Source organism: Vanellus vanellus (genome assembly GCF_965231255.1).
Source record: "Vanellus vanellus genome assembly, chromosome: 1".
NCBI lineage: Eukaryota > Metazoa > Chordata > Aves > Charadriiformes > Charadriidae > Vanellus > Vanellus vanellus.
Window position 1 is genome coordinate 157,379,360 of NC_138905.1, and position 25,481 is coordinate 157,404,840.

The 25,481-nt window shown below is 39.8% G+C and overlaps 1 protein-coding gene across 1 annotated transcript in view; it reads right to left on the bottom strand.

Annotated features, from left to right (window-relative positions):
* MYO16 (myosin XVI) overlaps positions 1-25,481 on the bottom strand; it is a gene marked incomplete at both ends in the record, with an annotated part of 331,914 nt that overhangs the window by 302,920 nt on the left and 3,513 nt on the right. The window contains 1 exon segment of the mRNA XM_082498511.1: positions 4,961-5,224. Within this exon segment, the coding sequence (XP_082354637.1) occupies positions 4,961-5,224 (264 nt within the window).

Genomic DNA, 25,481 nt, shown 5'->3' on the forward strand with positions numbered 1-25,481 from the left:
ATATTACTTAAAAACAGAGAAATTGCAGGAAGCTGCAGGGAGAAAGGGAAGAAGGTTTTCCCTTGAATCTCCCTGGGTCAAATAAAAGACGAAATTTCAATTAGGAACAATAAAACAATACTTTTGAAATGCCTTCAAATGGAACAAAGACACAATTTTTGCTAGGTTTTAACTTTGTGAGAAATATAATGAGCATACATTTTGTTTTTAAACTTGAGACAAAGCAGGTCACAGGTAAAAATTTCTAGAAGCCCATTCTAAAATGAATTTTAATGCCAACTAATGGCCATACCTATTAGCATGCAGTATCAGAGATGCATTTTGTGCCCAGTAGCAGCTGTTATAGTAATTTGGGAGAAGATATATTGCATTCTTCGTGAACAACAATGACAATGAATTCTTAAGAATGAAATTCAGATCAGACTCAGGTGTGAAATGTTTCTGCACTAGCCACACTATAAATTCATTTTTATATATAACCATGTTACCCAAATTATCTCACCTACCAAACCGGACTATTTGTCACCATTTCCAAATATGCTGTCCAGACTACAGAGTTTGTGACATTCCTTAAGAAATAAGCCCCTGGACTTCACTTGGGAATCTGCTTCTAGCCTATTCTACTGTTGTGTCCTCTTTCCACTTTTTATACTACACTTTTTGCATTCCCTTCATAGAACTGTAAAGCATCCCTCTCTAGCTGTCTTTTATGCCTATAGAATGGATGTTCTTTCTTGCTGAATTATTACTAGCTGCATTCACATTTGTTCAAATGTGAGTATTACTTATCGCTCTCATAGCTCTTCATCTCCTCTTTTTTAATCACTCTTTATAATTCCTCCTGGTTTTGTTGCTCTTCCCTGAGGTCCATGCAATGTATCCACATTTTCTACGTAATCAGTATACAACTGACATAAATTGTTTATAGCCAGACCCCAAACCAAGTAAAACTACTCCAGGATTTATCAACGAACAGGATTTTGCTTAACAGTCTCAGAGAAGGACAAGACAGTCAAACAGACTTTGGTAGTGCTTCAATTTAAAGAATGAAGCAAACACACAGGCATGGTAAAGCCTTTAAGAGATCAAGACTTGTAAAGAATTCCTAAATACATCTAAAAACTGAAGAAAATAGACCCAGCTGCAATTCTCTGTGGATGAGACTACGCTTTATAATTCTGTTCATGTATACCCTCTTCCAAGGCTAAAATTGGAACAAAACTGTATGAATCCCAGAATTTTAGCCTTGAGATTTTCCGTTTTGTTTTATAAAAATCCCACACCCTGAAAGCTGTGAAGCTTGAGGACTTACAAACACTTTGAATCCCAGGATCACAAAACCGGTACAAAAACATTTACATTCTCACCACAAAATTGACTCCATCTATGTCTATCCAGTTATTTATTTTAAAGCATCCAGGTTGCACAGTCCTATTCTTGGACATGACACTCTGCCCTTATATCCTAAATAGCAGGATCAGGCTTGTTCACAGCCATGTGAGTTGTATTATACCTCAAGTGGAATTCATCTCTTCAAAGCCATTGCACTTCAACTCACACAAAATTAATTACCACAAGGAAAGGTGTCACCTGATGGAATTTAGTCTACTAAGTTATTTGGGCACTGAATATGTTGCAACACACCTTTACATTTGTTATTAAATGTGCCATTATAAACAAAATGTCTAGTTTGAAAACTAAATTCTCTCTAAAAAAGTAAAGACATTCAAACTACGTTAAATGCAATTTGCATTTAATTAACCCTGCTGCCAATTGTTAATGTTTAGTAAACAAAACTGATTTTTTTCAGATTTTCTGAGGTGTCATCTTGATAACTTTCAGCATTTAATCCAAAATACACAGTATTCAGATCAGTCTGAATCCCGTCTTTTTCACAGGATAACAACTTATCTTCATATAACAGAAGGGGTTATATTCTAAATGATTAAATTATTAGTAGTAATTCATGTTAAGCTATTTCTCTGCTACTTACTTGCATGGAGCTATTTTTTAAAAAATACTTGTTCAACACCCAGCTTTTCCAAAGAGAAGCCTTTTTCAAATACTTATTACCGAATTTGGTTCCCTATATTCAAACCGAGCGTATTTGGGAATGCTGCTGATTACTGAGCACACTTGGCAGTAACATCCTGGAGACCAGTCATGAATTTATGGGAAGAAAAGAAGGCTGACAGGTCGTTGATACCCGTCTCCCACCTTTGTTTTCATAACCCTGTATTGCATCCTCTTTCTCAGACCCCCAGTCTGTTTTACCAAAAGCAGGGAGCTGAGGAGATGGCGTGACATTTGAAGAGCCAGGAATCGTGTGCTCATTCCCATCTTCAGCCTTATATTGCAGTCATTTCTGCCTTAGGACCCGGTGAAGGGGAGGGTTGAGATTGTCTTTTTTCACACCAGAGCTGTATTTACTCCAGCAGCACAGATACAGTTGATGTGAGACTGCAGTGAGGCGGAGGATACTCAATGCAATTACCAGGATCCATCACAATTAGCTTACCTCCTATATATACCCATTAATAAATAGTGATGTGTAATATGAATGATGAATGTTGAATGAATGACTGAAATGAATTGACAGAACAAGAGGGAATGGCTTCAAGCTCCAACAGGGTAGATTTAGACTGAACATTAGGAAAGAATTTTTCACAGAAAGAGTGGTTGGGCATTGGAATAGACTGCCCAGGGAGGTGGTTGAGTCACCATCCCTGGATGTGTTTAAGAGACGTTTAGATGTGGTGTTGGGGGATATGGTGTAGGGGAGAACTTTGTAGAGTAGGGTAGATGGTTGGACTCGATGATTCCAAGGGTCTCTTCCAACCTAGACAATTCTATGATTCTATGAAATATGAATAAATAGACAAGAGAAACAGGTAGCATCAAAAGCCCAATTTTTCCAGCTGTACCTGGTTCAGTGGGATTACTTCAACCTATGTCTAGCCTGGTCTTATGGACTGAAAACCCCTTACTATTTAGAGGCACTGGGTGTGCTTCCAGAGCACATCTTCCAGTTCGGTTTTGTCTGAAAGGAATCTAGTTTGCATGCTCCATAAAGCAAGGGCAAACACAGTAATTGGATATGACATTTACTACAAAAGCGTATGTCTAATGTGAACTGAAGTCCTAATGTAGATCTATTCACTAAAGAGTCATGGTTGGATGTTCCACTCAGCAGCAATAGTAGGAAAGCAGCTTTTATGTCTATGAATTTCAATATTTTTTTTTTAATCTTTGTCTTTATTGGCTCACACGATAATATTTCTTAGTATAGCATTACTCAGCTCAAAGCAAACATGCTCTGGAAACTTTTGGCTAAAATCACAACAAACAAGCACTTGTGGGTCCCCAGGCTGCTTAAAGACAACAATCACACTTTTTCATAGTCCTGTGAAAGGACCACAGGCATCAAATTCAGGATAGTGGTGTTAGTCTTACCGGGGCTGTCTGCAGGCTATTGGAACTCCTTGTTTCTGGGGACCTGTTCCATCTGTTTCAAGTGCAGGACACTATCCCTGTTTCCCCCCCACCCCGCGTTGCTTTCCTCTGCGTGAGGTATCTTCCCTTTATTGCTCATGCTACTCAGTCTCAGCAGTTGTCGAACTTTATGTTCTGATTCAGGGTGCAGCTCAAGGCGAAGTATGGGGAACACAAAAGACTCTTGATGCCCCATCACCACTCCACTGTGCAAGCTATATTTCTTCAGCAAAAATGTCAAAAATAGCCTCAAGTATCTGACTTTTACAGAATGCTAAAAGTCATATCTAGTATTCTGCTTGGTTTTCAGAGAAAGTTGGGAGCTATGGGAACATGTAGGAAGAAGATCTTCACTTATAATCCCTGTACTTTTACGTACTAGGAAAATGGAATGAAGGGTTGTGAATTTCATTTGTATCTTAGTTATAAATGATGCCTTGGGCACTCACTTGAAGAGAAGAGCTCTTTGATTCATTTTCTGTATAGATCTAAGTATGTAGGATGTGTCAGCGATAAGCAATGATAGTTAGAGCAAACAAACGCCCATTAAAATAAAGATTCAGGAGCGAGTAAAAAATCATACATAATCAAAAAAACATACCTAATCAAACTGATAAAAATTAGGAGAAACTTGCCAGTTTGTTTGCATGATGTGACTCTTATTTCAGAGCCTCCCTTATTCGGGTAGTTTTGTGCTAATGTGATTATAGAGTTGCCATAAAATCTGTTTGCAAAGGGGTTGATAAAAGCATTGCATCAGTTCTTTTCTTAAATCCCTCTCACACAACAGTATGAGGATTCCTGGGGACTTCCAAAACTTGAGAGATCCTTACTTCAAGGTTTGGTTCCCTTTTGAGGTGAAAATGACAAAGTTCCTCAGATTACTATCGGCTGCACCAGGGATCCAAACAATGCTAGGAAGCTAAAAACAGAACCCCTAAAATGTGGTTACTTATTTCAAAAGGACATAAACGTCATTTCACAACCAGAAAGATGACCCACTATCTGTTGTGATTATGGGTCAATACCATCTCGTTGCTTTAGCCAGACCGGTGTCACTAAGAGCAGCAGTCATTATTCCAGATTTTGGCTAAAATCGAGACGTGGCTAAATTTTCAAAGTAAATTGTTAAATTCTACGGCTTATGTAGGTATATAAGAGGCCACATGTAACGATGATCATAGCCCTTACTGTTTTTGAAATATATGAGTTTATACATATATTAACCTCAGACTAAATTCATTAGGTTTCTGAAGGTTTATTCTCTAGACTTTATTCTTTTCAGTAACAAGCTATAATATGTTGTATGCAATACATGCCTGTATATTCTATTATGACAGTCACTTTATGATTACTGCCATGCAAAATTGTATTTTTCCTAAAGATAGTTAAGCAGAACAGGGAAGCTTTTCCTCTGAAACTTTTAGCTATACAAAAAGAAAAAAAGTAGTTCAACATTACTAAGTACCTTCTTTATCATCATGACGTACGATTGCATCCTGTATCATATCAGTGAGATTAAAACGAACTCGATGATTCTTTCCATGTTTCAGTTTTTTCACGTAGCCCTCCCGTTTCTGGAAAGCTTTTTCTCGTTCGTAATATGCCTTTATTTGGTCACAGCGCATCCGCTTCACCAGCCGCTGCCGCTGGCCGAGAGGGAGGGACTCCAGCAAGCACTGCTCAATTTCCATCTCATGGGACCGAAAAACATTACATAGCTGGAAACAGCCTGTAGGAAATTAAAGATAAACGCATTTAGATCATACAGCCGCATGTTTTCAAATGTGCTATGAAACCTCCACCAATTTTCTTGTTCTCCTTTCTAACCATGTGTAAGTCTATCACACAAGCTCCTCCTACTCAACCAATGCTGACTATATCATTATCGTTTACTTTTTGGAAACACCACATAACTAATTCCATTAAATCACTGACACATTTTTTAAAAGCTAACTCAGTTCATGCAAACGTGAATAGAAAGAGGTCTAAAAGTTCAAATGTGAGACAGACAAAATATCTAAACAATTCAGTACAATTCAAGTGGCTCCCATTTGCTTACAAACAAGAGACTATTACGCAGAGAAACGCCAGTCTGATGCTCGTGCTTCCTTTTTATTCATTTTCATCTTGCTTTATGTTAGCAAATTCCTGTTATTCAGTGAGAAGGAAAATCATCATACCATAATTGTAATGAGTTCATTAGCATGCAGTGGGTACTCAGGCAACTATCTATTAAAAACATCAAAGTCATTTCAGATTCCTAACTCTGTGTATGACTGGTTTGGGTTTTTTTTTTTTTGCATTGTATAGAGCCATCCAAATGGAATCTTCTAATGAAACTGTCAGATACTGAAATCTTTGTGTGGAAACCAATCACAAATGTGTCTTTGATTCAGTTAATCCTAACATTCGTAGCATTACCTTTAAGTCAGATTCCTCTTTTGTTGTTACCATCAAATCTGGTATTTCTACTGACATTGCAATAACAGTGATGTTCTTTTACAGTACATTCTTTTCATGGTTTAACCTCAGCTGGCAACTAGGACCTTGCAGCAGCTTGCCCACTTCTCCCCCTCCCCCACCAGAAGGGTAGGGAGAAGAGGGAGAAAAAGAGGGGAAAAAAAGTGGGCTGAGATAAAGACAGTTTAATAGAACAATAACGGAAAAGGAAAATAACAATAATAATAACGGTAAAAGAATACACAGGATGAAGGAGGACAAGTCACTCTCACCACCGGATGATCACTTGCCCAGCCCATCCAGAGCAGTGATCGTGGATTGCCCTCCCCCGCAAGGCCAACCCCCATTTATAGACTGAGCATGATGTCTATGGTATGGAATATTCCATTGGCCAGATGTCTATGCACCCTCTCAGCTTCTATGGGAAGCCTGAGTCCTTGGATTTCTTCATATGGGATCTAGGTGCCCAAATTTGTAATTTCTAAGGACTGTCAACAACCAAATGAAAGAGGTTTTCTCTCCTTAATTTGATGGAAGAGCTTTTGAAAGGTATGTAGACTCAAGTCACCTTGGGCAGTTAAGAAATACCAAAATTAAGCATTACTGTGCAACTTTAATTTGGCCTGCTTTTGACTACCCATTTTGCTAAATCTGTAATTACATCACCAAAGGAGCCTTACCTCAATCAAGGCACAAGCTGAGTAGTGCTAACTAAATGACCATTTTGTTTTCTTCTTGTTGCTTGACATATGTCTAATCTACTGAATACCATTTAAACCCTGCTCTGAAGGCATAATTAATAATTTCCTGACAGGCTTTTGTAAAGCTCGTGTCATCATAGTACATAAATGCTTCACAAATATTTATTTATTTTCATAAAAAAGAGGGATGAAGGGGCATTATTATCTACATTCTCTACTGAAGAACTGAAAGACAATGATTTTCTTTTAAAATTACTAATTTGGGGTATCCAGTTCAAGAATTCTATATTCTTTTCTTGAATTATTTCATTTTGCTTTAAAGGCATAGTATTCTATAAACTATTATGTATCATAATACCATAATAAAATACTGTCAAACTGACAGTCCTAGGTCTGCATGCCAATCACTCAATAAATTATATCTATTACATTATATATTTGTTATAGTATTTTATATTTTTATATTATGAATTATATATCGTATTCTATTGTATATTCTATTATATAGTATATGTACTCGCTATGAATTAGAACCCAAGGCCTCAAACCAGACTTCCCAAAATTGAGGAGCATACATGTATGCAAAATGTGTCCCGAATGTCTTGTTGAGAAACTCCATGACAGAAGCAAACACAGAATACAATTCTACAGGTCAAGTTCAGTCAACTTATTTTAACATAGGCTACCCTTTCCCTCCCTATAATTTCTGTTCCTTTCTTAGCATGCCCTTCTAGTTAGAAGAAAATGAGTTGTCAAACTAAAAAACTGGGAAGAAGTACGGGCTTGCATTAAGCCAAAACACAACCCTTTCTTTTTTCATGTCAAAAGCCAACAACTCCTTCTGCATAAACCAAAATTTTTCCATTTGACCCTAGATGATACATTTACATTCTGAGCACGTCGGAAAAGACAAGGAAATGAAAGGGTAGCTCCGTAAAGCTGCAGCAGATGTAACTTTATTCCCTGTTTCAGTCCCAGTGTTCAGAGCATTCAATCAAATAGAAGATCTGCGCTCTGACCGCCCTCAGCCCGAGGCAGTTTGCGACTGCATCTCCTTTTTGTTGCAATAGGACTGGGGAATGAGCAAACTTCAAATCTTCCCTATTGGAATTGTTCTGCTTCGTGCAAAATATTTCAGAACCCGTGCCTTAAGCCCACATGGTATTTTTGGCTTGTAAGACTCTAGGCTTATACCCTAACAATTCTAAATCTGGGTATAGTGCCCGCCAGCCAGGCTCGCAGCCTCAGGGCGAAAACCAGCTTGTTGTGTTCGACCGTGTTTGACAATGCAGCTGAGTCCAGCCGTGCAAGAGTTTTGCCTCTGCCCTGTTCCTTCCTTCTCTTTTATGAAGGGAAGAAGCAGCAGCCGTGCGCTTGGGCTCCAACAGGCTACAGCTGAAGTTGCTGTCTGCATCTGGAAAACTCAACTGAGAGTGAGAATTGTTGCCGTTGTTCTAGTCTTAGCAGTAAATCAGCATTGTTTGCTGAAAACAGACTTTAGCACTACCTTTGCTTTTCCTCAGCTTAGCTCATGTGCGGCCTCTGCTCTCAGGAGGAACTGGTAGTGTTTGCTGCCACATCACAACTGAGACTGGTGCAAGCTGTAGGACACCTTTGCTGTCATAGTGCTCTACTCCTCCAAGGTAAGAAATCAAACTAATTAGCTCAATGTCTTGGTCAAATAGAGCACAGCAAAGATGAGCTCATGGAGCCAGATTCCAGGTTCAGGAAGGATGTCACTGGCTTACTGTCCTCTGCCTCTCCACTGGGATGACTTCCAGTCTGCATGAGTGCCTATCTCTGTGCTTCATGAAGTGCTTGACTACCAGAACTGGCCTCACGTAGTGATTTCCAGTGTGTGGCCAGAGTCAAACAATTCAGGCAGATTGAGATGAGGACTCTTAATCCACTTGGGCACTGGTCTCAGCTGAGAAGTAATGAGTTGCAGGTGGGAACTTTTCCCTCAGCACGTCTGGAACCTGATACCTTCCAGATGAGATCAGTATCTGACTGTGGACATAATAGCTGCAGGTTGTTAGGTTAAACCTGGATTAAACAACAGAGTGTAGATGCAGACAAGGCAAACTCTCTGAATTAATCTTTCAGATGCTCATCTGTAAGGCACACAATGCTCAGTCCCAGTTTTAGAACCAGGTAGATCTCTGCTCTGACTGTGCCGGCCTAGTGGGCATGGGGAACATGGTTCAAGAGGCAGTTCTTCCTGTCTATCACCCTGAGAGAGCTGGACTCAAACCCAGGAGGGTTATAGACATGCTTCTGGAGAAAACACTGGGGATGGCTTAGTGTCACTTTGAGCAGGGGGTTAATCACCAACATCGGATCAGGTAACTGTGTCTTGTCTAGCAGAGTCTTGAAAACCTCCATCAATGGATTCTCTGAGTTCAATGACTAACCTGTTCCAGTGCTGCACTGCCTTCTATCAAAAATGCCCTTTTTTTTTTTTTTTTTTGGTGGCCATAACTCACTACTGTCACTATGGAGAAGAGTTCAAGAGTTCAGCTTTGTCATTTCTGTAATCATCCTGGTAGCCTTCTGCTGCCCTCACGCCACTTCCTCAATGTCCATCTTACACTGGGGAGACCAAGACTACACACATACTTCCAGGTGCAGCTTCACTAGCCCCAAGTAGAAGTGGACAATGGCGTGCCTCAGCCTGCTGGCGATACTCCTCCTAATATTGCCCGTTATGTGGTTTGCCTTATTTACAACCAGTGTGCAGGGCTGGCTCCCATTCAACTCTGTGTCCGCTGTAACCCCTACATCCCCTTCAGCAGGGCTGCAGCTCCAGTCAGTCAGTCAGTCCCCAGCCTGTACCAACACATAGGATTAGGCGTCTCAGGCATGCAAATATGCACGTCCCTTGTTGAACTGCCCAACGTTTCTGTCAGACCAATCCTCAGGATTAAGCTCTACCATTCAAAGTATGCCAACCGCTCTGTCCTAATTGAGCATTGCCAACAGCAGCAACAGCTTCAACTGTAAAGGAAAACCTTGAGGAAAAAATAGTTGCTAAAATCCACACCATTATTAAGCGGATGTAAACCGTTCCTGTTTAGGGGCTGACAACTCAGCTACAGCCAGGCTCGAAAGAGAAACTATTAGAGCCTCCCAAAGGGTAACATGTGCAGCAGGTCTCTCCGTTCCTTTCTCTTCTGTATATGAGAAAAATGGAACAAACCGTCACACTGAACTTCTGCAAGATCCTTGTAGGGACCCGTTCAAATAGCAGAAAATGTATGGAAAACATGATCTCAACCAGAGCTGGTTTTGAGTATGCTGGTCAGGAGGAAGTGTGGTAAAATGAGGAAAGGTTTGTGGGTAGGAAGGAAGGTTGTCTTCTGAATCAATTTGCATAAAGTTTATATCTCATTACATAAGATATCATATTTGAAGATTATTTCATGTGGTTCTTGCCTCACTGTATGACAAATTACAGTTATGTACAATAATTTGATAAGGTCACTGTGACTGTCATGGTATATTGCACTGGATAACTCATTAGCAATGTCTCCATTGAAACACTGAAAAAGCTTACCAGGGTATTATTTATTTAATGAGATGCCTTGGACCGAAACAACTAAAATAAACATGATTGCCAGTATGTATCTGGTTTTAAGGTCTGTATCTTCTGTATAACTACATAATATAAAAACCTTTATGAAACACTGGGATATCAAACCCAGAGATACTTTTATTATATCATGTTATTAACCAGCGCAGGACAAAGGAAGTCACTACCATTGTAAGTAACAGGAAAAAAAAAATTGTTTCAAGGATACTTGCTACTGTAGAGCTGCTTCACTGACTGGTTCCACCCTGCACCACTAGAGAAGAATCATTGCTGCAAGATAACCTGTTCATAATATTGTAGCAATTTACTCACAATTGGACAGGCTGCCAATTCCATTACAACACAAATTATGAGCTTGATCCTGCCTGTGTGAACAAGAGATTTCTGAGTAAAGAGGAACAGCTTGCTTTGAATTGTCTCTGATTCTCACCGTGAAGGTGAGAGAAGGGATATTTTGTGGCACTACAAGCACCAGGTCCTGAACAACATGAAGAGCTTGGGAAGGGTGATGGGACATAAACAGAGAGGAAGAATGTGATTGCTATAGGCATTTTCTCCCATCTCCTGCAGATGATTTGAGCCCAAGTAACTTTACGGTATGTAGGAACATTTTTGCCATACCTCTTTTCAGAAACCATACTATACAGCTTTCTTTTGTATTTCCATTTCTTATGGCTTTATATTACTTAACTTTAGTCACTTGCTCTGGCATTTAAATTGGGAGTCTAGTCACCCTAAAAAAATGCATCTCAGATGGTGACTCACCGGGGGTGATAATGTTCCCATCTAATCTGGATCACATCAAGAGGCGTTTCCAAAATGTAAAGTTGAATGCACACACACATGTTCACACAGTCACTGCGAAAAAGTTTGCCACTGTGTTCATATGTATTGTATTTTGACTTTTCATGTAATACAAAAATTTGCTGTTGTGACTCAGAGAAGTAACTACTCCTGGAGTCTGGGAATACTGTGTTTTGCAAAGTATGGCCAGTTAAAAACCTTGTCTCTTCATTAAAGGCACATGCAACACCAAACTGCTGACATTGCTTAATGTACCAAGCATCTCAAATAAGGTGACACAGAATTATGGTGCATAATGCTTAAGACTACAAATATACAAATACTAAAACACATGCTTACCTTCATTTATGTAAGCAATCATTTTGATTTTGATATTTTAAACAATAAATAATTAAGCTTCTGGGTGTTTGAAGGACTATAGTCTTTACAGCATAGAAACAAAATGTAGAAGGCTTAAATTACCTGGAAAAATGGCAATCTGAGATTCTGAGAATGTATCTATTCGAGATCGCTACTTAAAAAATATTCTTTAAGCATCTTGATCTCATCATAGGAAAAAGGGTAAAAACTCCTCTGAAACGTACACTGTTTAGTTTTGGTCCTCTGACACTTCAGCTCCAGTCTTGGTCTGTTCTTGCTAAAGATATAGTATCAGCCCCTCTTCATAATCACAATTAGACACGCACATTCTAATTTAGATACCTGAAATTGTCCTGAATTTCAGAAAGATATAATATTTGAAAATTCTAACAACATTAGTGAACTGTTAAATAGATTAACATTCAGTAAACAACAACAAAAAAGCCAATTTTTAAAAATATTGTACCATTACATGACACTTTTAAAGGTGGCTAGCTAAACATATTCACAGTACTAACAAAGATATGTGGGAAAAGCATGCAGTGAGCAGCAAGTGCGTTGGCACTTACAGACCCAGACACATGGATGGTGTAAATAAGTGCAGCTTCATCCAGTTCAAAAAGCTGCATTAATTTACATGCCATGTTTGATAACAGAAATCAGACCAGAAACTAGAGCACTGATCCTTTCAGTAATGCAGTTATACATAATGCACAGTTATACACGGTGACTTTAATATACATGACGATTTTCTGCTACCAACAATGCATATTATTAAAATGTATTATATTAAATTAGAAACAATAATTTATTAGTAATTTTGCAGCTGAACTGAATTCCATATGAAATCAGTGGTAACAATACAATAGCCTAACTGAAGCTATGGTGTCTGGACCACAGATCAATGGAATTTTAGAGATGCCCTCTTCAGAAATCAAAAGTTATTATGTATCGTCTACTGATCTTCCAGTTTCAAAAAGGAATATTTCTTACCCACAAAAGAGGCTAGATTAGTTTAAATCCATCTCAAATTGCAATGTTAAGGTCAGTATCAAAATACTTGGGTTTGAAAGTCCTTTGTTCAGTGCAGGGAAAATTACTTACCATTTGAACAGCCTCTCCATTACATGTATTAAGCTGTAACTGAAGCGTGGTGCTCGTAATCACTTAGCCTAATTTTAACAGCTGAAGCGTTTTCATCAGGTCAGCAGCACTCTGCTCACTGTAGTGATGGGCTTATTCCTTTTCTTTTTTCTTGGTTCCCCTCCCCACCCCACAAGCAGATAATCATGAGGGAGCAGTATAAATGTAAACTATTTTCTTTGTAAAGAATGTAAATAATGCAGTTAATGCCAAGTCTTCTGAGAATAAATTACATTGCAGTAAAGGAGCTGATGTGCTTCTCCCGTTCTTGGCTCCAGAGCTTCTTTTGGGTGTAATTACAAAGTTAGGGTTCTTAAATGACACGATATACAAAGCTCCCTCGTTTTCTGCGTAACACCCAACTCTCTCTTTGCTGAAGGACAATCCTGAGCACATTCAGGCAACCATCCTCTTATAAAACCCTACTCCTGTATGCTGCTCTTCGAGAGCCTTTTGATGTGACTAGACTGGTAAGCAGGAACTGCAATCAATTTCCAGCTTGATACCAAGGAAAAGTTACTTATCAGACACTATTAATCAACTCTACCGGCTTTCTAATAGACTCTATTATCTGTCTATCAGCAATTCAGTGAAGTTACATTGGCATTCTCTAAAAATTTATTATATTTAAATCAAAGAATCAACCAGTTTGGGATCTTGCCTTCATAGTGACAGAAGAGAGCCTGAAAACTAATGAATCAAATAAAACAGAGGGCTCTGCATTGTCATTTGTGATTTATGTCATGTAGCAGTCTGTAACATATGGCTACTTTATGTTCTAGGTAAAAGTCATTAACTGTGTGCCAGCCTATTCAATAAATGCAGCCAAACTGCCTGCCCACGCATTGGCCTTCAGTGTAATAAAACACAGGTTTCAAATACACATGTAAGGGGTTCTTCCAATGTTTTAGAAAAAGAAAGGTATCATTTTTGATTTCTTTTGCCTGTCTTGAAGCACAGGGAACTCACAGGTCTGAATGGTTTGAGAGGAGCTGTGTATGTCCCAGAGCAGTAGTCCCCATCTGTGGATCACATCCAGAAAACACACGAATGCAAGCAAAATGAACAGACACGATCTGCTCGAACTCATGCTGTTTGTTTGGTAAAGCTGCTGTCTCCATACCCTCTCTACTGCTGTCATCCTTCTACACTCCCTTGGAGGATGAGACAAAGGTGCAGTCTGGATTCCCACAAACCACAGCATACCTCAAGTAAGTTCTTCTGCAAACATCAGAACCTTCTTTAAAACAAACTAAAACACCATTGTCTGTTCTGGACCACTGGAGTTTCCAATTGAAAAGACAGCATACTGTCAGAGATGAGTAAACACATTATCATGTTTATCTCTTCTTACATAATATTCCAGATAATTGAGCTTTTAGGAGCTGAGAGTCTATCCTCAAGCTGGATTTAAGGCTGTATTGTACCAACTCCAAATAATGACTGTCCAGATAATAGGCTGAAACTCTACCTACTGCTCTTCCGGACTTTAAGGAAGGCTTCTGAGCAATTCATCCATGAAACTTGGGATCCAGTACCCCCTTACTAAAAAGACAAAAAAAAAAAAATGTTGATTTTGGATTCCTCTAGTCTAACACAAAAGAAGAAGGGCAGTAAGCAATTTCTGGCTTTCCAGTTAAGTGCTATGTACTGGCTCATGTTCACATGCTGAAGGTTCACGCAAAACAAATGAAACATACCTAGACCGCATGGCACATGGTCCTGATTCTCCTGTGATTATCATGCTGTGCTGTTGTGCTGTAAGACATAATTATATTTTCTTTTTGTGGCTTCTAAATTTCACAGTGTCTAAAGTGGAGACTGCACTGCAACATAGTAGAATGGAATTTTACAACATAAAACCAAAGGTCTTTGTATATATTCTAGGAAGTAGTAGGAGAGTATGTGTAGGCAGGGAACAGTATTTGAGGCTATGAAGCCTTTTGAAATAGATGGAAGATTGGACAGGGCATAGAGCACATAATTTGGGGGAGTTTCATCCTCCCTGTCTACTGGGAGAGGTCTCTAGATATCATCCGTAGTCTTTGCCATAGAGAGGGCTAGTTGGAACTGTTCAAAACTGACCCAGTGAGCTAAATAACAATCCTGTAGACCATTGAAAGTCCAATGACTTTCCTTCTTTTTCACAAAGCGTAGACCGACCCTTTGAAGCTTTTCCTACGAATACTGTCTAGCCACCTTCTCTTCATTTCTGCTTGCAGCAAGGTAAGTGGTGCAAAGGGCAATTCTGCACGGCACTGCATTTCACTCAAGAAAGAACTTACTTGCAGTAGGCTCAAATTTCCTTGCACCATACAGGAGACTACTTGGTATCTTCTGTGACGGGAGATTCAATGGTTATTATGCTAACCCTCGGCAGTAGAAAAGCAACATTACCAGTTCTAACCATAATGAAACAGTTGTACAACATTCCTGCGCAACGTAGTATCAAACACTGTTAACTTGTTTGAATAAACTGTCAGGATTAACCTGATTTTGAAACATTTCCTTGAAACTGGGTAACAGGTTTGAAAATTATGATGCGAAGAAAAACTAAAAGATGCACATGCACACACACAAGTAACATAATCACACAGACTTCATTTTCTTAGGAAAATCAAAGCAAAATATGCTTATATGTTTCCCCAAGTTTAACAATATTATTCCTAAAGCAGAGTGTTTTTTTTTTTTTAAGAACTATTGTAAGTGCCCATGTATGGATCTGAAGAGAAAGTTTACAGTAATCAGAAAGCAACAGTCATCTGATTCAAGCTGACTGTACTAACACATTTTTTAGGATATATCTCTCTCTATATATATACAAGGTAGAAGAAAAACTAAATTGGCTGTTTGAGCTAACACTTATAATCTTTTGTTCAGTTTTTGATCTATGAATTTATGTCACTCATTATTTGGGATTTCCAGAAGCAAGCAATGTATATTTGTTAGATGAATCTAAAGCACTTAATAAGGCCCATCACTCACAAAGCCTTTGAGAAAATAACATTGGTATATTTGGTCATATTTTAATAATCTAAATTGCTATAAATCACACCAACAGCAAATAAAACTACAGAAACTCCAAATCAGATAACACAATGAGAGCAAAGAAGATCTGGGCTTGCCAAATGACAATAAAAAGATAAGACTGAAGAGATGAGAAGTCCTCTAGAAAAAAAAAATATCTCCTTTTAGACCTTGCACAGACATGGCTGTCTTTATGCAAAACTTACAAAGTTGCAACTAAGCTGTGAAGATAAGAGCTATTTCCTTACAGTGCAGTAAATGGAGATGTAACAATACATTCATCTTATGTATTGTTGGCAACAATACATAAGATGAATGTATTGCCATCAATGGCCACAATACATAAGATGAATGTATTGCCATCTCATTGGCAACTTATGAGGATTATCAAGATATAACAAAGCTATGTAGGGGGAAAATGAGAAGGGCCAAAGCTCAATCAGAACTCAGCTTGGCCACTGCAGTTAAAGACAATAAGAAAAGGTTCTTTGAATATATCAATAGAAAAAGGAATATATCAATAGAATATATCAATCGAAAAAGGAAGACTAGGGAAAATGTAGGCCCACTGGTGAATGAGACAGGTGCCCTAGTGGTGGAGGACGCAGAGAAGGCAGAGTTACTGAATGCCTTCTTTTCTTCGGTCTTCACTGCTAAAGCTGTCCCTCATGAATCCCACACTCTGAAGGCAAAGGGGAAGGTCTGGAGAGTGGAAGATTTTCCCTCAGTTGAGGAGGACCGTGTCAGAGACCACTTGGCCAAGCTGGACATTCACAAGTCCATGGGCCCTGATGGCATGCATCCGCGAGTGCTGAGAGAGCTGGCAGATGTTATTGCTAGACCACTCTCCATCGTCTTTGAACGGTCATGGAGAACAGGAGAGGTGCCTGAGGACTGGAGGAAGGCTGACATCACTCCAATCTTCAAAAAAGGCAAGAAGGAGGACCCAGGGAACTACAGACCAGTTAGTCTAACCTCTGTCCCTGGGAAGGTAATGGAGCGACTCATTCTGGATGTCATCTCCAAACACGTTGAGGAACAGGAAGTTATTGGAAGTGGTCAACATGGATTTACCAAGGGTAAATCATGCTTGACCAATCTGATAGCTTTCTATGATGTTATAACTGGTTGGCTGGATGAGGGGAGAGTCGTGGATGTCATCTACCTTGACTTTAGCAAGGCTTTTGACACTGTCTCCCATGACATCCTCATTAGGAAGCTGAGGAAGTAGGGGCTAGATGAGGTGACAGTGAGGTGGATTGAGAGTTAGCTGTGGGACAGAACTCAGAGGGTTGTGATCAGTGGCACAGAGTCTAGTTGGAGGCCTGTAACCAGTGGTGTCCCCCAGGGGTCAATACTCGGTCCAATTTTGTTTAATATATTCATTAATGACCTGGATGAGGGGACAGAGTGTATCCTCAGCAAGTTTGCTGATGATACCAAACTGGGAGGGGTGCCTGACACCCCAGAGGGCCGTGCTGCCATCCAGCGTGACCTGGACAGGCTGGAGAGCTGGGCAGAGAAGAACCTAATGAGGTTCAACAAAACCAAGTGCAAGGTCCTGCACCTGGGGAGGAAGAATGCTAGGCACCAGTACAGGTTAGGGGCGGACCTGCTGGGAAGTAGCTTGGAGGAGAAGGATCTGGGGGTTGTGGTAGACAGTAAATTATCCATGGCCCAGCAATGTGCCCTTGTTGCCAAAAAGGCCAATGGAACCCTGGGCTGCATAGGGAAGAGTGTGGCCAGTAGGTCGAGGGAGGTCATTCTCCCCCTCTACTCTGCACTGGTGAGGCCACAACTGGAATACTGTGTCCAGTTTTGGGCTCCCCAGTTCAAGAGGGACAGGGAACTGCTGGAGCGAGTCCAGCGGAGGGCAACTAAGATGATTAAGGAATTGGAGCATCTCCCTTATGAGGAAAGGCTGAGAGAGCTGGGACTCTTTAGCCTGGAGAAGAGAAGGCTGAGGGGAGACCTTATTATGGCATACAAGTATCTAAAGGGTGGGTTGAAGGAGGATGGTGCCAGGCTCTTTTCAATGGCTCCCAGTAGCAGGACGAGGGGTAATGGGCACAAGTTAGAACATAGGAAGTTCCGTTCAAATACACGGAAACAGTTCTTTACGGTGAGGGTGACAGAGCAGTGGCACAGGCTGCCCAGGGAGGTTGTGGAGTCCCCTTCCCTGGAGATTTTCAAGACCTGCCTGGATGCAGTCCTGAGTAATGTGCTCTGGGCAATCCTGCTTTAGCAGGGGAGTTGGACTAGATGATCTCTAGAGGTCCCTTCCAACTCTGATAATTCTGTGATTCTGTGATCTCTAGTCTGCACTTTCAGATATAGGAGAGAGAGGAGGGGAGGACATGCATCTGGGAACAGATGCACTGGAAAATTCTTCCTGCCATCACAGTACAGTATAAAGGGCTTTTTACGCAGACCAAGGACACTTAGATCAGAATAAGCGATGAAAAGCACTAAGACTGTTGCTGATACTTGTAAATCTGCAACTTTGAAGGGTGAATTAACACATAGGTGCACAGTGAGACGAAGCAAAAAATTACAGTTTCTACACCTCAAAGGTACTGATAAAGTTGAACAGCAGCAGAAACAACCATTTTACTGTAAATTAATGTCTGAACAAAGAAACAAAAAGCTGTATTGTTTCAAAACCCAGGGCAGTTCTTTCATCACAGACATTCTCAGATATCACTATTTAGGCTGCAAATATGCCAGGGAGCAGGAGGCATACAGCATATGAGAATTACAGAAAACACAAGAGAAAAACACATAAATCAAAATTGGCTAAAGCCTGCATGCAGCAAATTTAGTTAAAAAAAAAAAAAAAAAGAAAAAAAAAAAAAAGGAAAAGGTACACATGAATCAAAACAAAGAGGATACTCAGTACCATACATCACGGATAGTCAAAAGCCAAGAGGGAAACAGCGGTTCACAGACCTAACCATAAGGACTGGAAAGCACACGGGAAAGGAAATCCTGTGCCAAGTAGACTGTGCACGCAACCTAATCATTTACAGAGATTACTGTAAAGTAAAAGCAGATGGAAAACTAGTTTACAGTACAGTGGAGCTAACAAAAATCCTGCAGCAGAGCTAATATGCAGGCCTTCGGTCACTGTTCAGCGTACATCAAGGGACTGCCATCTCAGTTTTCAAATAGCAAAGGGATTGGAAACAAGCCCTCCTCCTTTCTGCAGAAAGGCAACTTATCTGGAATATTGCATTCAATTCTAGACAGTCAAATTGGAGCAGTTCAAAAGAAACTACCCCAAATGGTTCTGGGGCCTGAGGGACTGATTTATGAGGAAAGATGAAAAGAATTAAATATGCATAGCTTGGCTAAGCAGTGACTAAGAAGAGACAAGTTAACAGAAATTTGAAGGGTGAAGGGAAAAAGAAAGGTTATACAGCATAAAAAGGATGGGAATTTGGAACAATAAAATGAATTTAATATAGTGTAAATTTAGGCAGAGTACCAAGATAAAAATAACACACATGGATGTGATTAACAGGTAAGACTGCAAGATTCCCTGTTCGGTATATACTGGGTGAAAAGCCACACAAAAGCACCAAGGTAGGCACAGCAGTCCAATGTTTGTGGCGCTCAGGGCAGCTCACCCACTCAGCTCTGGCACCTCCAGGTGACCCTGCAAAGTTCTGTAAAAAGAACTCTCCAGTAAAGCAGAGAGGCAACCCAAGACAATTTCTGGTGTGTAGAGCTGCACCACTGGCATCTGAAAGACTTCTCTCCCTTGCGCTGTGGGGATAGTTATTGGGTATGTCCTGGGTGAGCCTGGTTAGAACAGCAAGGACGGTTTCTAGTCTGAACTGGATCTTCACGGATAAGTGAAAATTAAATCACGCTGATCTGCTGTCCTAACAACAGAGTTTACAATTGTCTGTTAAGGTCACCTTCCACATCTACCATCCAACATTATACTCATGGTCATATAATACTATAGCACAGCTGTACGGACACATATAACATATGAAAAAGAAGTGCAGAGAATCACTATCACTCTTGCTTGTGAACATGCATAGCAATAACACTTCAGGTTGAAGTTAAAATGAGAAAATCCAGTTGATCATTTGTCTGAAGAATCATAGAGTCATGGAATGGTTTAGGTTGGAGAGGACCTTGAAGATCATCGGCTTCCAACCCCCCCGCCATAGACAGGGACACCTCCCACTAGACCAGGTTGACCAAGGCCACGTCCAGCCTGGCCTTGAACACCTCCAGGGATGGGGCCTCAACAACCTCTCTGGGAAACCTGTTCCAGTGCCTTACCACCCTCAAAGTGAAAAACTTCTTCCTAATGTTTAATCTAAACCTGCCCTATTCTAGTTTAAAGCCATTCCCCCTTGTCCTATTGCTACATGCCCTAGTAAAAAGTCCTTCCCCAGCTCTCCTGTAGGCCCCCTTTAGGTACTGGAAGGCTGCAATAAGATCTCCCCGGAGCCTTCTCTTCTCCAGGCTGAACAGCCTCAATTCTTTCAGCCTCTCCTCATAGGAGAGGTGCTCCAGCCCTCGGATCATCCTTGTGGCCCTCCTCTGGACACGCTCCAGCAGGTCCATGTCCTTCTTCTGTTGGGGACTCCAGAGCTGGATGCAGTACTCCAGGTGGAGTCTCATGAGAGTGGAGTAGAGGGGCAGAATCACCTTCTTTGACCTGCTGGCCACACTTCTTTTGATGCAGCCTGGGATACGGTTGGCCTTCTGGGCTGCGATCGCACATTACTGGCTCATGTTGAGCCTCTCGTCAATCAGCACACCCAGGTCCTTCTCCTCAGGGCTGCTCTCCAGCCATTCCCCGCCCAGCCTGTATTTGTGCTTGGGATTCCCCCGACCCAGATGTAAGACCTTGCACTTGGCCTTGTTGAACTGCATGGATTTGGCTTGGGCCCACCTCTCCAGCCTGTCTGGGTCCCTCTGGATGGCATCCCTCCCCTCCAGCGTGTCTACCTCACCAAACAGCTTGGTATCATCAGCAAACTTGCTGAGGCTGCACTCGACCCCACTGTCCATGTTGCTGACAAAGATGTTGAACAGTTGAACAGAAGAAGAGGAAGAAGAACAAGAAAGATGAAGAAGCATCTGAACAGCTCTATATCGTCTCACAAATGGAAAAAAAAGCATAGTGTCAATGGATGGACTCCTAGTCTACATGAAACTTCAAATTCCTTCACTGAGGAAATAACTAGATAAACAAAAAATTCTTCAAAGCTACTGAAGATACTGAAGTAGAAATCAAACAGAAATTGTTATTGCAGCTCCAACATTACTGGTCACAAGCCAGAAAGTGTCTCTCAAAGACACAATAAATCTATATATTCATTGATGCTTAGCAGCAATTACATATGTCATTTAGATTGCCTTAAGAGCTTTACTTTTCACAACTGTCTATATGATTTACACATACCTTTTCTGTAACTAACATTGTTAGTACTGCAGCTAACAAAATTAAATAATTGTGTCCAAAGCAAAGCACCTGAAAAGTGAGGTATTCATTTCATCTGCAATCTGAATATAAAATTTTTCCTGTTTCACGTAAACTGAGTGCTAAGTAAGGGATACTTTTTTTCACATATTTTCTTAAAGCCTCCTGCAACAAGCTACTGAAAGACAACAATACTCCTCTTTCCATTAAGACTAAAAAATGGGGAAATTTCTAAATGCCTGACTCCCTCCTTCCTTCTCCTCAGCTTAGATGTCAACATTTCAAAAACTTTTACAGGAGAAAACTTTGATTCCTTATATAGTAAAAGGATCACATTTGAAAGCCATTGACCAGCTTTCAAAATGTTACCTTAATAATTTGCCCTATTTTCTGTAGATGTCTTTACAAGGTCCTATATATATATTTTATATGTTATCCTTCTTAACAGGATTTGCACCCAACGTGACCACAGTAGGACTCCACCAGCCTGAGGTGGTATGGCCCAGATTTACTGCCTGTCTACATGCTCTGAATATCACTTCGATCTCTTGTGGAAATTCATAGTGCTTAGAGAGACATTCATAACAAGCCAAAGATATCAGACTCCACATTTGCCTTCTTCCAAAGGATAACATTTTAGTTTTAAAATCAACTATGAGGTAAAAGAGAGTAAAGCACACTTCCAAGTGGAAAACCTACACGTCTGTATTCCAGCGGGGTAAAACCTAGTAGTAAATGACCAAATGCTCTTTTGACTTCTGCACTGTAGCCTCCTGTCCCCACTCCTTGCCAGTTCCCATTCTTACTGTCCAAAAATGACTAAAATGGACAACATTCTAGCCCTCTGAATCACCTTCAGATGGGGGGGAACTTGTCAGGGACAGTTGTCTTCCTGTGTATAAGAATGGCACTGGCAAGGAAAAGAGATTTGGCAATACTACTTGCATTTGTGTTTCTGTAGGTTACAACAGATTGACTCATGTCATCTGTTACCTGAGGGTATGTCCCATGGTAAAAACACAAGAACTTGAAGATTTATTTTAGCAGGTTTTATTTTGCTGTTTTTTGCACTGAAGGCAGTTGCTTGAAAGCAAATAAATGGAAAATACACCTTTTAATAAACAATCAATCATTTATTTCTTTTTTTTTTAAATTGGTGGTGTTCCTTTATTATTAAAAAAATGCATTAGGACTATTCTTTATTTGTTCTCAATCAAATTAAACTTCTGTTGACTTAATTGTTTTCCATTTGTTTAAGAACAAATTAGAATTACTTCAACTTAAAATTGTACTTGCTTTAAAATAACCATGTTTATACCATGGCAACTTTGATGGAGGTGTTAATTTCATTATCTACAAATATTTCCTCTTTGGTTTTACAACTTGCCAACTATGCAAAGTTTACCATGATGCAGTATACTAATTTGTCTGAAATGAGAAAGAAGGCATTGTGGTTATTTGGAGCAAAAAGTTACTTCAGGAGTTAAAATATGTTCTTTAGCCTCAAATTTTTGACAAACTTTGTGAGGAAAAGTGTCTCTATCGCTACAATTTCATATGTAGAAATAGTGAGGTTTGGGGTTTTTTGTTTTGTTTGTTTTTTTTTTTTCTGTTCTCTGTTCTTGCAGCAATCTTCTCAAAAATGTAATACCAGAATTCTTCATGCATGCTGTGCCAATGCGGTGAGAAAATATGATACTTTGACCTTTACAATCTTCTTTCGTCTTATTTTCAGGGTGGCTAGATTTCTTTGCTGTCTGCAGAATCACTATATTAGAAGAAAAAAAGCACTCCAAATACCAAAAATATAAGAGATTTCTTTATAATTTCCTTACAAGTTCACAGTAAAGTTTTCCACAGAAAATGTTGATGGTTCTCTCTCATGACAAATTTTTTGCAGTGGGAAACAAAATGATGACATCAAAATTATTTTTGGGATGACTGTAATTTCCATTAAAAATATTATAAATAGAATCTACTTTTATTTGAATGCAAAGTTGGAAATCTTGTAGCCTTCAATTGTCCAAGTTATTATTGCTCCTCTTGCTGTTATTTCATAATGTATTTTTTCAAATACCAATTTAATATAAATCTTCATCTTAATATAATTTTCAAGTGCTATTCTAAGCAGTTGTTACTGTTAGGAAAGTTTTATTTACTTGGAGGTACATTTGACAAACTGTTAGATGACTAGTATTACAAAAGTTCAACAATAATTGGGCTATTTCCAGCTCTAAATATATTTTTCTAAATATCACTTCCTTTGTCTAAATACAGATATTAAATTAAAGCTTCTTTTTACCTCTTTCCTGGCATACAGTGTCATGATTCTAACTTTTTGATAATTAGGCAATGTAAAAAATTAGTTCAAATTAAAAAAATAACATTGAGTTTCTGTCATTGTGACATGAACCCAGGAGCTGGAGAACAAAAATAAATAAATACATCCAGTATCATAAGCTGGTACAGAAGTACTACTTTTCATAGGTTGTAAATAATTTCCTTTTTTTCCTGTTGGGCTACACCTGTCTTGTGACCACAGTGAGAGAGACAGAGACAGAGACAAAAAGAGTTTAACAGAAGTGAAAATGTTCTAGCTGTGGCTCTACTTGTATTGAGGTTTGTAAAATAAAAACCATTTATTCTTGGCTGCAAAATTAAAATGTAGTTTTACCTATTTTCTCAGATATCCTTCATGACATCTGAATTATCATACTGACTAAACTTTTTTAAAAAAAATCTGCATTTTATATCACCAATATATCAGACTCAGATTCAGTCTGTCGAAATGGAATAAGAATTACTGTGTATTGTATTAGCATTCCTTTTCTGTATTTTACAGTATAAGCTTCACAAAGAAATACCTTTCATCAAAATCTCTTTATTCCCCCAGAATTGCTTTATGCATCTTCCAAAAAAACTCCCAAGCAGTGGCTCGTCACACACAGCTGCTCCTCTCGCTCTTTCTGGACTCCCGGGGAAGACAACCCCTGCCTCTTCCTCCCAGTCTCATTTTAAGCAGGCGGGGTCTCTCGGTCATGCTCGGCATCTCATTTCAGTGATAATCTTAACCTCATGCCATAGGTCACAGTGTCATAAGCACGTACAAGGAAAAGGAAGTTTTCCCTGTAGCCATGTTGCATTTAGCTCTCTTCTTGCAGAAATATACAATGACACGAGCATTAGCCGACACCATCACGAAATATCAACCTAAACTAAAGGGACGGCTCTTAAATAGGGACTGGTACAGGCATCCTGCTTATACTTACAGCTCTCCTTCCTACCACCTGCGTAACTTTTCCTTGAGCTCCTCATCAGTAGCAAAAGATGTCCAAGAGGACATGAGAATTTTCTGGGACACCAGAAAATGGACTGAATAAATGAATACAACCTCCTGCCCAACCCTGGAATAGAAGAATTCCCGTTCATTGGAAGAAGAAAACACTTTGAAGACTTTGCTAGTTCTCACACCTCACTAACTGTCCAGTGTGACAGAGCACCTCTGTGTCAAACTTTACTTGGATCATCACGCGTGCTGCACACGCTCCCACAGAGGCAAAGGGTTGCTGTGTCACAGACCGAATAGGGCTCTCCAATTTTTCTTTTCAGACTCCTCTTCTCTTCTTATTCCCCCCGCAACTCACTCCACTGAAACACAGATGAAATTTTTACAGGCTGTCTCACAGTAAGAAAGCTGACACGAAGGCATCACGTTTCACCCACGGCATTGCCTCTTCATCCGTGGAAGAATCAAGTTCGAGTCCTTATCCTCTGTAAACTAAAACTAATGTATCACATCACGTCTTCCCCCCCTGCCCTTTCCAAGCTGCATAAAGTTCAGGTAGACCTATCGCCGTGGCACGTCTGCAGCCTCAGAAGAGTCTGGGTGATGTGAGACCGGCTGAATCCCTTGGGAAAAGCACATAGACTGAATTTAAAGCGCTAAATGAGAGTTTGGGATGATGTGCCTCTTTCCCCTGAAATATCCTGGAACGTGCTAAAGCAGACTGTCCATAAGCCTGGTGAAAAGGGAGAGACACCACCATGGGTGAAATGCTCATCCAACTATGTCGAGAGTTCTAACGGTTAATAATTTTATTGAAACAGAAAATGCATTGAAATGGCAAGTGGGGTAGAAGTAAATAAAATGGATATAATAACAATAATCCACAGAATTTCCTCTACTTTTACTCATAAATATTATGGCAATTTTGTCACCAAATACTCTGAAATACTCAGGATGACATCTGTAAGCACATTACTGCTGGCTTTGGCCTTTCAAGACAAAGTATATGATTAACATCTCTAGTATCGTACACTAAAGTCAAGACTGATTTTTTTTTTAATGTAAGGAAAGACGCCAGTAGTATATGGATTTTTTAAATATTATGATTAGGAGGCGACGAAAAGAAGGAATAAATCAGTATAGACTACAAGATATCCAAAGAGG